Source organism: Gopherus flavomarginatus, chromosome 1, assembly GCF_025201925.1.
Source record: "Gopherus flavomarginatus isolate rGopFla2 chromosome 1, rGopFla2.mat.asm, whole genome shotgun sequence".
Classification (NCBI taxonomy): domain Eukaryota; kingdom Metazoa; phylum Chordata; order Testudines; family Testudinidae; genus Gopherus; species Gopherus flavomarginatus.
The window spans coordinates 155,509,965-155,522,168 of NC_066617.1; the positions used below are offsets into that span (position 1 = coordinate 155,509,965).

The 12,204-nt window shown below is 44.4% G+C and overlaps 2 protein-coding genes across 4 annotated transcripts in view; one reads left to right on the forward strand and one right to left on the reverse strand.

Annotated features, from left to right (window-relative positions):
• The window catches only part of ZNF697 (zinc finger protein 697), a 39,337-nt gene that overhangs the window by 13,244 nt on the left and 13,889 nt on the right, over positions 1 to 12,204 (forward strand). The window lies entirely within an intron of this gene.
• The window catches only part of LOC127033355 (3 beta-hydroxysteroid dehydrogenase/Delta 5-->4-isomerase-like), a 37,948-nt gene continuing 26,723 nt past the window's right edge, over positions 980 to 12,204 (reverse strand). For both annotated transcript variants that reach the window (XM_050921394.1, XM_050921400.1), the window contains 2 exons: positions 8,843 to 9,007; positions 980 to 3,144 (listed from right to left, as the gene is read on the reverse strand). In XM_050921394.1, the coding sequence (XP_050777351.1) occupies positions 2,330 to 3,144; positions 8,843 to 9,007 (980 nt within the window). In that variant the 3' untranslated portion in view covers positions 980 to 2,329. The remainder of the gene's footprint in view (positions 3,145 to 8,842; positions 9,008 to 12,204) is intronic.

Here is a 12,204-nt window from a genome sequence, read left to right on the forward strand (position 1 = left end):
AAGTGCAAGTGTAGCCATACCCTTACTTAGCTGGAGGCATCTGCAAACTGTTCACCAGTTACAAATGTGGGGAGGGATTAAGGAGCAATGCTAAAGTCAATGAGTGATTGTTTTTACTTCAGTGTATCTTGCAAAGAGCCAAAGAATGATTAAAGAATTAGAAAACATGCCTTACAGTGATAGACTCAAGGAGCTCAGCCTATTTAGCTTAACAAAGAGAAGGTTAAGGGATGATTTGATCACCGTCTACAAGGACTTATATGGGAACCTATGACGAACAAACATTTAGTAACGGGCACTTCAGTCTAGCAGAGAAAGGTATAATATGATCCAATGGCTGCGTGTTGAAACTCGACAAATTCTGACTGGATATAAGGTGTGCATGTTTAACAGTGAGAGTAATTAACTGTTGGAACAACTTACCAAGTGTCGTGGTGGAGTCTCCATCACTGACAATTATTAAATTAAGATTGGATGTTTTTCTAACAGATCTGCTCTAGGAATTATTTTGGGGGAATTCTGTGGCCTGTGTCAAACAGGAGGTCAGACTAGATGGCCACAGGGTTCCCTACTCGCTTTGGAATCTATGAAAAAAAGTGGGTATGCAATTATACTTAAGCAAAATGGTAACATTTTTCACCAAGTTTGCAGTGTTGTAAATGACAGTAAGGTGCGAGGCAGAAGAGAATTAGTCCCAATGGAGGCTTTCAACACCTCTGAAAATGAAATCTATTAATAGTTTAATTTGTATCATTAAGTTTCAGCATTAACACCATGCTGAAGTGAAGAGAGAAATTCCCACCTCTTAGGGTTGTTTCAGGCTGGCTGTAGATTCAGGAAGACAGTGCAGCACTGGATCACATTCAGAAGATTATCTGTTGAAACAAGCTAGAAGCTTTGTTTAAATAAAAGCTCAAATTCTGCAGAAACTATTATGGCCACTATAGAGATGTGGAGACTGCGTGTAAGCGCATACCATCTTACTCTAACCTCTAGCACCTAGTCCGATATCTGGAAGTCCCATGGAATTCTCTTGCAAGATTATTTGTTATTCTACAGGCTAGACAATTCAGACTGGAAATAAGGTGTAATTTTTTAACAGTGATGGTCATTAACTGTTGGAACCATTACCCAGGATGGTGGTGGATTCTCCAGCACTGGAAATTTTCAAATTAGGATTGGTTTTCTTTGAAAAAGATATGCTTTAGTTCAAAAGGAATTATTTTGGGGAAGTTCCGTGGCCTGTGTTATACAAAGGTCAGTCTAAATTACCACAGCTGTTCCTTCTGGCCTTGGAATCTATGAACTTTGCAGGGAAACCCCCTCTAGGTACCATGGCTTTCCTGCAGCATCTGTTTTCTTAATTTTGTTATAGGCTTTGTCCTTTGCTCTTACTGGGCTTCCATAAAATTCACCATAGTTACGTAATTGGCAAGTTAAGGGGCTATAGGCTGACAGCCTTAAGATAGCCAAGGGCATCACCCACCACAAAGCACTAATAGAATATTACTTTGCACTTATATAGTGCTTTGCACATTCAAATTGATAGGTAGACATTAGCTAACTAATCTTCACAACTGTCCGGGGAGTAGGTCGTGTTCTCCTTGTAACGCAACTAAAGGAAACTGAGGCACAAAAAGGTTAGTGATGTGATCAAAGTACCCAGCAAATCAGCGACAGAATCAGGAACAGTAGAACTTGTTTTGCCCAGTTCACTAACACATATCATATCAGGAAATTTTCCATATATATTTTCAAAAATGGGGCATAATGTTAGAAGCTGAAGCCCATATTTGGGCACCTAAGAAAGGTATCTAAAGTTGGAGCCTAAAAAAGGAAACAAAAATATTAGACACCACTTTGAAAAGATGGACTACTGTCCCTACTTGTTATAAGAGCTTCTACAGTCAGGTTGCTCCCACTTGTTTTATACAGATATAATCTGACGATGGTAAGTGGAGTGTGGCGTGTGTGTGTGGGTATCCAAACACTGCTGGGAGAGATAATAATGGAGCCTTTACTCCTTTTCCAAAAGTCTCAGATAAAGTTAAGAGAAAGGGAAGGGCTGAGTATATTTCAGAAGGGACTCTACTCAAATAAAAATATCTGTGTTGCCGAGAGGAAGAGGTGGCTGTGGATTATACAGTAACTGGTAAATCAGCCCATCCACCACAAACAAATGAAGAGTGTCATATCTTTATTCATTCCAATTTTTCACTACACAGATTTCACATTTCAATGCTTTGTAGTTGTCTTTTACTGCAATTCCTCCAGCTCACCTGTGGCTCATGGGCCTGCTCGTCATGCCATGCTTCAGCTTCTCTCCGGCTTAGGCAGCCTTGTTTTTCAGGTACTCCCTCCTTTGAGGAATCACTGACGCAATCCACTGGCTGGTGCGCTGCTTGGCCTCTTGCCATTTGTAGCGGGGCACATAGCCAAAATCCCGCCATGCCTTCCTGTAGGAGAACGTGAACTGCGTGTTCAGCAAGATCACAAGATGACGGTTGGTGGAGGGGATGTATTTGACAAAGGGCCTAAGCAGGAAGCTCACAATCTCCAGCAGTAGCGCAAAGTAGTACAGCATCATCAGCGGCATGGGCGGGTGGGGCTCAATCCCAAACCCCAGCTCCTTGGTCAGCTCATAATTTAGGTCAGCATAGCTCATGTGAGGAGTGTCATCAGAGATGTAGTAGAAATGCCCTTTGATGTGCTTGGCTTTTTCCGGGTTCCTCAGGGCTTTAGCCACCTGGATGTGAGCCCATGCAATGTTTCCCACATATACAGGATTCACCAGAGCCTCCTTCCTAGAAATCCGCAGGTAGACATTTTTATTCAAGAGGCTTTTATCCAGGTGATTCTGGAGAAACGGGGATTCTTCTCCAAAGATGTACATGGACCTCAAGGCACATGTCAGGAAGATGCCACCATCCTTCAGCACCTGGCCGTTTGCCTTCAGCACAGATGTCTCTGCCAGTCTCTTACTCTGGGCATAAGGAAATCCTGATGTGCTCTCGTAGGCTGTATCTTCATCCCCATTGCAGATGGGGTCCCCTCTGTAGTTTGGGCCTGTCACTTCTATGGTACTGGTGTAGATGAAGTGCTGGACATTACTGCGGACACAGGCATCCAGCAGTAGCTGGGTACCTTGAAAAGAGGAACATCTTAGTAAAGCAGTAGATAACTGGACTGCCTAATGGACAGAGGCCGCTCAAAACAATCTGCTGCCATTCTCAAAATAGCCTACCCACTTGACTACCTGGCACTGCAGACCATTCTGCGGGGGTGGGGGTGGGAGGAGCAGAGCACTCTAACTGCCCTGTGTAGACCTTGCTGGCATGAACTAAAAGAAAAGTAGCTAGTGTGTGTTTCTCTAATACTGCTTGAAAGAGGATTACATCAATGTGAACTAGGTATTTTTTAGTTCGTGCCAGCAGGGTCCACATGGGGCAGTGAGAGTGCTGCATGTTAGAGCGCTTTGCCATTCACACCCCAGTAGACCAATCTGCAGCCCTGTGCGGACAAGCCCCCCAAATGGATTTGCTCAGCAATCTGCCGCCCTAGGCCGCTACCTAGTTTGCTTGCAGCCAGAGTGATCCCTGCTGATGGAGATTCAGATTTAGTCCTCCCCCAACCAGGGGAAGGTATGGTTATTAGCTTGAAAAAGCATCTCTTGAAACAGCTGTCCACAGCTCCCCCTGAAACTATCAGTTCCCTACTCTGGAGGCTGACAGGAATCCTCTTTTGAATTAGGTGGTAGGTTCAACCAAACTGAATATTTTTGGATTTATTTATTTTTTAGTTGGGAAGAGGGGGTCAACTCAGCTGTTTGAGTTATACAAGGATAAAGCGTATACATGCTCTTTAATCAAACTACTACTTGTTTTTGGTTTGGTCTGTATACTGTCTAGGCTGTGCACTGAGAGGTTACATTTTGCTTTCACTTATACTAATGTAAACTCAAAGTAATTTCATTAACTTCAAATTTACACAGTTGAGGCAGGGATCTTTAAAACACCACCTCATTTATTATGCACCATCCATCCTGTGTACTGAGGCCCCAGTGTTACAGTCCATTCTTGAGACAGAAACATGTGCCTAAGTGCTTTGTGAAATGTGTTTGAAATGCTTTGTTTAAACCGCAGCCTGAGGGCTGGATTCAAAATCAGCTTTATTAAGTGATAACCTTTCCATTGACTTCAATCAGGTTTGGATCAGGCCTTGAATCAAGTAAGATGCTGCAAAGATAATGTATATAATCATGTAATCAAAGACTATATTATAATGTACAGGGAGCAGAGTGCATCCTTCACTTTGGCATTTCCTGACTGTTGCTTTTCTCTTTAGAACCTTGATGCTGTCTTTACCATAGCTTTCTTTATGGAATATAAGTGTTTTTTATATGCACAATCACATTATTTTTCAAATTAAATGCTATTATAATGCATACACCAAAGGCTGCATGCTCAACTTTGTCTTCCAAGCACAACAAAACAGACAAAATTAAATAAACAATAAATTCCCAACATGGCTTCAGAAATCAAAGATCTGAGTGTTAAATTAATAATAGCTAGAAATAAAGAAGGGAAATGTCCAAGCAAGACTATTCAGTCTGTTAGTGGAAAAGACAAAGCAAGCAAAATGCAGAACGGGTTAATATTGCCAAAGGTACTATGGGGAATAAAAAAGGCTTTTGTAGTTTTATCAAAGGACAAAGAAACACTGATGAAAAATTTAGATTTGTTTAATAATGAGAAGAGAAGTGGGAGGAATTATTGACTTTAACCTGACTGACATACTGAACTCCTTCAGTCTGTAAGAAGAAAAATAAAGATAAGATGTTTGAACAGCTAGGAAGTAATAAAGACCTTGTTTAAAATAAAAAAAAAAAACACTTGTTATGCAGCCAAGAATAAAATAGTTACAAAAATTGAATTCACGTAAGTCAGTATGTCCAGATGACAAGCAATAAGGGTTTTAGGGAAAGTTCTTAATTAGCTTTCCATGCCAGTGAAATTTTTTTAAAAATAATGAAAAACTAGCGAGGTACAAAATTGGCGGGTGGAGGGGGAGATCTTCAGAAGTAGGATCTGTTCAATACAACTCTGACCCCGATAAATTTAAATGCATAGAAAATTGTATTAAGGATGTGGATTTAAAATAAAATATTGTGGAAATACAAAAGTTCAGGTACTCACAGCAATGTTAATTTGCTCGTATGTCATGTAGTGTATATTTATTTAATGGACCAGTGCTGTAAATTCCTACTCACATAAGTGTTATTTACTTACATGAGTAGTCCCATTGATTTGAGAGGAAATTTTACCTGAGTCAGGATGGAATAAGGGCCTGGACAAACAAACAAAACCCACCAAACAAAAACTAGCTGGACCACTGATAAGTTGTATGTGATTGTGTGGCAGAGAAAGCCTGGTTTAAGTCAGTGGTTCTCAAACTAGGACCACCGCTTGTTCAGGGAAAGCCCCTGGTGGGCCTGGCCAGTTTGTTTACCTGCTGTGTCTGCAGGTTCGGCCGATCGTGGCTCCCACTGGCTGCAGTTCGCTGCTCCAGGCCAATGGGGGCTGAAGGAAGGGTGGCCAGCACGTCCCTCGGCTCGCCTCAGCACGCACTGCTTCCTGCAGCCCCCATTGGCCTGGAACAGCGAACTGTGGCCAGTGGGAGCTGTGATCAGCCGAACCTGCCTGGCCCACCAGGGGCTTTACCTGAACAAGTGGCAGCCCTAGTTTGAGAACCACTGGTTTAGGTTGCTCTCAACTTAACTTCTCTCTTTCCCAACTCTTATGGGTTTGAATTCTCAGACCCAATGTTTCACTCTTCATTGCATTTAATTTTTATATAGTCCCCTAAGAGCTTTGAAATGAGCTCTCCATTAGGTGAATGAGGTCACTGAGGGAAATACAAACGCTTGATGGTATTGGGCCAAATCCCAAAGTCCTTGCTTGGGGTCAGCTGCTCCCTGCAGTAAAACTCATGAGAGGAAACTTTGATGGAGGAAAACACCATGAAGTCTCCTCCTAGATAATTCAATTGGAGGGGAGGCTGAGAGAGGCAGCGTTCCCTCTCACACCCTGCATCTCCACATAAAAAGCTGGAGGCAGCTCCAACCCCTGTGAATCCTGTGCAGGAGGCTAGACCTTTATCCTCACAGTATGGATCGTGACTTGATAATTTAAACAGAAAAATTCTTTAACAACATGAGTGAATCAGAATTGGAGCTTGATCAATGTCTGCGGTCTGGCTCTTTTAAGTGTCACTGCCTATGTGTGCTTGACATGTACCTTTATTAGATGAGGTTAGTTATCAAGCAGAAACACAAAGTTTATCCTGAGGGGCATCATCTATGTAGCTGGATGCTGGGATGGCCACAAGGCAGCCGATCACTAATGAGCTAGTGTTCTCAGGTGGAGCCTGAGGGGGACTTCAGTACTTACTGCACACTGGGAAGTGTGTTTTGGGGTTCCTTTGTGCTCTCTGCACCTGTCTTTGCCTCCGGTTTTGAGGCCTGGGAGCAGGATTGCTAGGCTATCAGGTGCTCTCTACAGGTAATTCTACTAAACACTTTCCATTCAGCCTTAGTTTTTAGTTTCTAGCTGTAGTAAGAACCTTGTAGAGACACTTGCTGTTTAGAGGGACATTGAGGTTGTTTTATAAATGTGCAAAGACTTTTCAAAATTCTGCCTCTCGCCTAAAGGAAGGGGTTGGCAGTCTCAGCTCCAGCTCCCCAGCCTCTCTCCCCAGCCTCTCTCCTGTTGTTATAACCGTTAATAAATTTGGCTTTCATAGGATTTTATGTAATGTATTCTGCTGTGAAAAAATAATATGTAGTGGAAGAGAAAATAGTGAGGGGAGAATTATAAATACCCTTTCTAAGTTAGTACACCTCTACCCCAATATAACACTGTCCTCGGGAGCCAAAAAATCTTACCAAGTTGTAGGTGAAACCGTGTTATATCGAACTTGCTTTGATCTGCTGGAGTGCACAGCCCCACCCCCCCCGGAGCACTGCTTTACTGCGTTATATTCGAATTCGTGTTATATTGGGTCGTGTTATATTGGGGTAGAGGTGTGTATATATATATGCACCATCCATAGATACCTTTTCCCTAAGGTTCCCAGATTTCTCCCTGTCCCCTTCCACCAGGAGCCTGGCCAGCTGCCTTCTCTGCTGAAATTTGTGGGCACTTTCAATTCACACTTTCTACTGAACAAATAGAATTAAAGGTGCTGGCTGCTGAGCTCATGGGTAACAGAAGCAGATTCAGACTGCCACTTGCCTCTCTCCCTTTCCCTCCTTCTTTCCCACAATTTCCCTTCCCTTCCTCCTCTTCTTTCTCACCATGAACTATAACTGAAATGTAACCCCAGCTGCTTCCGATGAAGCTAAGTGTCATAGATCCAGCTGGGTGCTCTGTTCAAGCCAGCCACCAGACTTCTGTGAGGGGAATCCAAACCTTTGTATCTCTGGAGCACCCTCACAGCAGTCCTAGTGAGTGGCCATGGAGCGGCGCTTGCTATGTTCTAACACGCCTGGCTACAGGGAAAAGCAGTAATTTTAATCTGAACAATGATGGGTGGCCAATATCCGAACAAGGGATTCCCACAAAAGTATCCATTTGCCTGTGAGAAGCCCTATGTCCCAGGTCCATGCCTGCTGTTGCGAGGCACAAAGGACCGGGAAGTATAGTCAATTAAACAAAAACGCTCTCTCAGCCAAGGCAGGGGATGGCAGAACGGGGTAGATCAACTAGTTTTGAGTGACACAGCTCTAGGGATCCACTGAGTACTGGGGGAGCACAGTGCAGGGCTCAAAGCATAACTTTAAGTGAGGATAATGTTCTGGTGTGAGGGAGGAGGGTAGCGGGGTCTCCTTTTCCTGGGAAATGTATTGAGATTCCCTGACATTTGATGAAACCTAGAGCATTTCAGCAGGACAATATTTGCTTTTCATCACTATTTGAAAGAGGCCCAGAGACAGATGATGGCACAGCTGGTTTAGGAGGATCTGGGAAGGGGGACGCCATCACTGACAGGGAAATCACTTAAACCCTTCAGTTTGATGAGGAATTTTAACAGTGAGCATCTGAGAGGACCTAGAACCCCTCCTGCCTTTGAGGTTTGATTGCAGGAAAAAAGGCAGAGGGAAGGACAAGGGTGAAGAGAGGGGGAAAGGAAAGAAGAAGCACAGGCCTGGGAGAGTCCAGGAGGTGGTTATAGGAGATGAGAGTAATTGCATATAAAACCTGTAATACTTTAAACACAGCCAAATCTCTGCAGCCATGGAGAAGAAGGGGAATAGGTGCTGGAAGGGGGGCTGTGGAAGGAAGTGATATTAAAAATACCTTTCTGTGCATTTTTCAGCCTGTTAACATGATGGACATGGGGATTCTCCTCCTTTTGATGACGTGTGTGGGTACTGAAAAGGCCCAGTCAGAACAAGACTATGACAATCTATTCCCAAAGCCAAACTACTGTTGCTGTAGGGAATAATTTTGCACTGCACCTTAGGGGGCAGGGAAATGTGTGACAGAAGATAGGAATTAACAGGTGTCTTCTCTCCCTGAAGTCCCTCATTCTAGTCTCAGGGCCTGATTTTGCATTGCCCTGCATCTTACCACTGCTGCAAAGTAGGTGCACAATGTTACCTGATCAACCCAGCAAAGTTTTACACACACCTTGGCTAAGGGTAAATGACTGCACAAGGCACAGCAGGGCAACTCTGTGAATCAGGTGCTCGGTCACCACAATTGTGTCCTTCCCTAGGCAGATGGTGGTTATTGCTGTAGACTCACGGCTTAAAACTATAAAGGAAATTCACTCTGCTCACCCGTTACATTGACTTCCCAGAGCAACTGCTTCTCTACAAGGCCCAAGGTGTCAATGATGGATGCTGTATGGATGACAAGGGAGACACCCTGGCAGGCGCTGTTCAAGAATGTAGCATCCCGGATGTCCCCTTCTAGGATCTTCACCACAGTCTGACCCTTGAAATCTGCAAGAGCAACATGAAACAAAGAAAGGGGCCTTCCTTGGCATGTCAAAGAAGCATAATAAAGGGAGTGGTGAGGCGCCCAGCCAAGAGAAATGCTTATGCTGATCTCATGGTTGCAGTTGTGGAGCACTGACTGCTTGACCTGAGGGATATTATGGGGGCAGGCAAACTATATGGCCTTTTCCCACTGGCTATATTCTTTTAAGCTCTAGTTACAGTTTTATATAATTCTTATATTTGCTAATTTCTGGAATGTGTTTGGGGCAAACATACAACTTGGTCCTTTTTTAAAAAAAAAAAAAAGACAAACTTCTTTCAGTGCCAGCAAGTCCCAGAAAACTGCCTACAGCAGGGCTACAAATCTCTTTTTTGTGCACACTGTGCAGTACATAGGTTGATACATGTGGTGCTTTGATACTCATGAAAGTAGGCGTTTCCCTTAAAGATGACTGGCAGCATCCCTCCAGTCATGAGGTGCACACACAGCTCTGCAGATGCACACAAATCCTGTCCAATAAACCTCCTTGTTCTTCCAGCCCTACTCCCACAGCTCTTCCAATGCCGTTCTCACATATCTTTTTGAGGCCTGTAAGTCCTGAACTCTGTGCTACTCCAGGGCTGGACCCCAGTCTCAGCTTTCATAAAGCACTACAGTTTTAATCTGCAGCACCTCCTGCTAGTCCAGTGTTAGGCTCTAGACTCTGCTCTCTTGATACACCTTGTCCTGACTTGCCAGACCACTGCTTTTCCAGGCCTGGACTCCACACACACATCTGCTAATGTACCTCAAGCCTGACCTGCAGCAAACCTGCTGTCCTAGAGCTGGTTTGGCTTCATCTCAGTCCTGACCTGCAGTACCTCTGCAAATCCAGCCCTAGGTCATACATTGCTCCCAAGTTGTGCTGTGCCCCAACGTCCGTCACTGAGTATGGTAATTTTGTCAAGTGTCTGTCACGCAACATAGTGGTGCCAACCCCTGTCTTATAGTCTCATGCTGTGACAGCTACAGTATTATGATGTTAACAAATGGCCATTGCAGGCAAGGGACACCCCCCACAACCCCAGTTTATTTCACTTACAGCCTGAGCCACAATTGAAATCCAGGGGTGAAATCCTGGCATTTAACCACTGACTTCATTAGAGCCAGGCTACCACCCCAGATTTTTAATGATGAAAGGCTTATATATATATATATATATATATATATATATATATATATATATATATAGTGATGGGGCAAGGCCAGATGGCTACAGTAAAGTAGTAAGGAACAGGTATGTTAGCCCCAGCCTAACCAAATCCCTTTAGTGCCATGGTAACCAAATGGCAGTTGCTCCAGGCTAATCAAGACACCTCGGGCCAATTAAGATCTTTCTAGAAGGCAGTGGAGATAACTACATTGATTGGGCCATCTGAAGCCAATCAAGGGCTGGCTGGAACTAGTTAAAAGCCTCCCAGTTAGTCAGTGAGATTTGTGTGTGAGGAGCTGGGAGCAAGAGGTGCAAAGAGCTGAGAGTGAGAGTGAGAATGAGAGTGAGAGTGTATTGCTGGAGGATTGAGGAGGGCAAGCATTATCAGACACTAGGAGGAAGGTCCTGTGGTGGGGATAAAGAAGGTGTTTGGAGGAGGCCATGGGGAAGTAGCCCAGGGAGTTGTATCTGTCATGCAGCTGTTACAGGAGGCACTATAGACAGCTGCAATCCACAGGGCCCTGGGCTGGAACCCAGAGAAGAGGGTGGGCCCGGGTTCCCCCCAAACCTCCCAACTCCTGATCAGACACAGGAGGAGTTGACCCAGACTGTGGATTCCACCAGAGGGGAAGATCTCTGAGGTGAGCAAATCCGCCAATAAGTGCAGGACCCACAAAGGTAGAGGAGGAACTTTGTCACAATATATAGATATAGATATTTGTGCTTTGGCACTGAATACAAAGAGCTTCTAAGAAGTTTTCTCTGTGGATATCCCATTGCCGATTTAATATGACAGTAATGAACTTTTATTAATTAAAAAAAACTATTTTAATACCTCTTTTTCATAAATTCAAAAGCCGCAAGAGACCATTGTGATCATCTAATCTGACCTCCTTTATATATCAAAGGTCACCAACACCAGTCCTCCATACTAAATCCAACAACTGGAATTAGGCCAAAGTATTGCAATCCTCAGGAGACTAACCAATCATAGATTCTGAGATCAGAAGGGATCTTTGTGATCATCTAGTCCAGGGGTTTCAAATACGTGGCTGAAGCCCGAGGAATTATTTGTTCCAGCCTGCCAATCTCCCTGCCCGCCCGTGTTATTTCCTGTGGCTGCCAAACTCCCTCACCCGTCCCCCTGAGTGCGCTGCATCCCAGCTGTTCTGCCTACCTCCAGGCGCTTCCCGCTGCCAAACAGCTGGTGAAGGGGGGGAGCGGGGAGCTGCATGCTCAGGAGGAAGCGGAGAAGAGACGGGGCAGGGTCTGGGATTTGGGGAAGGGGTTGGAATGGGGCAGGGAAGGGGTGGAGTTGGGGTGGAGAGTTTGGGGAAGGGGTTGGAATGGGGGTGGGGGAGGGGCAGGGCCTCATGGAAGGGGTGGAGTAGGGGCAGGGCCAGAGGCAGTGAGGGTGAGGGTGTCAGTAATGCAGCCCTCGGGCCAATGTACTAGTCCTCATGTGGCCCTCATGGTCATTTGAGTTTGAGACCCTTGCTCTAGTCTGACTTCCTGTATAACACAGAACTTCTACAAAATCATTCTTAGAGCAGAGCTTTTAGAAAAAACATCCAATCTTAATTAAAAAATTATCAGTGATGGAGAATCCACCACAACCCTTGGAAAATTGTTTCAATGGTTAATTTACATGTATTGTTTAAAATGTACATTTTATTCCCAGTCTGAATTTGTCTAGCTTCAACCTAAGAACATAAAAACTGCCATACTGGGTCAGACTAAAGGTCCATCTAACCCAGTATCCTGTCATCTGACAGTGGCCAATACCAGGTGCCCCAGACGGAATGAACAGAACAGGTAATCATCAAGTAGTCCATTCCCTGTCGACCATTCCCAGCTTCTGGCAAACAGAGTCTAGGGACACCATCCCTGCCCATCCTGGCTAATAGCCATTGAGGGACCTATCTTCCATGAATTTATCTAGTTCCTTTTTGAACCCTGTTATAATCTTGGCTTTCACAACATCTGTTGACAAAGTGTCCCACCTTT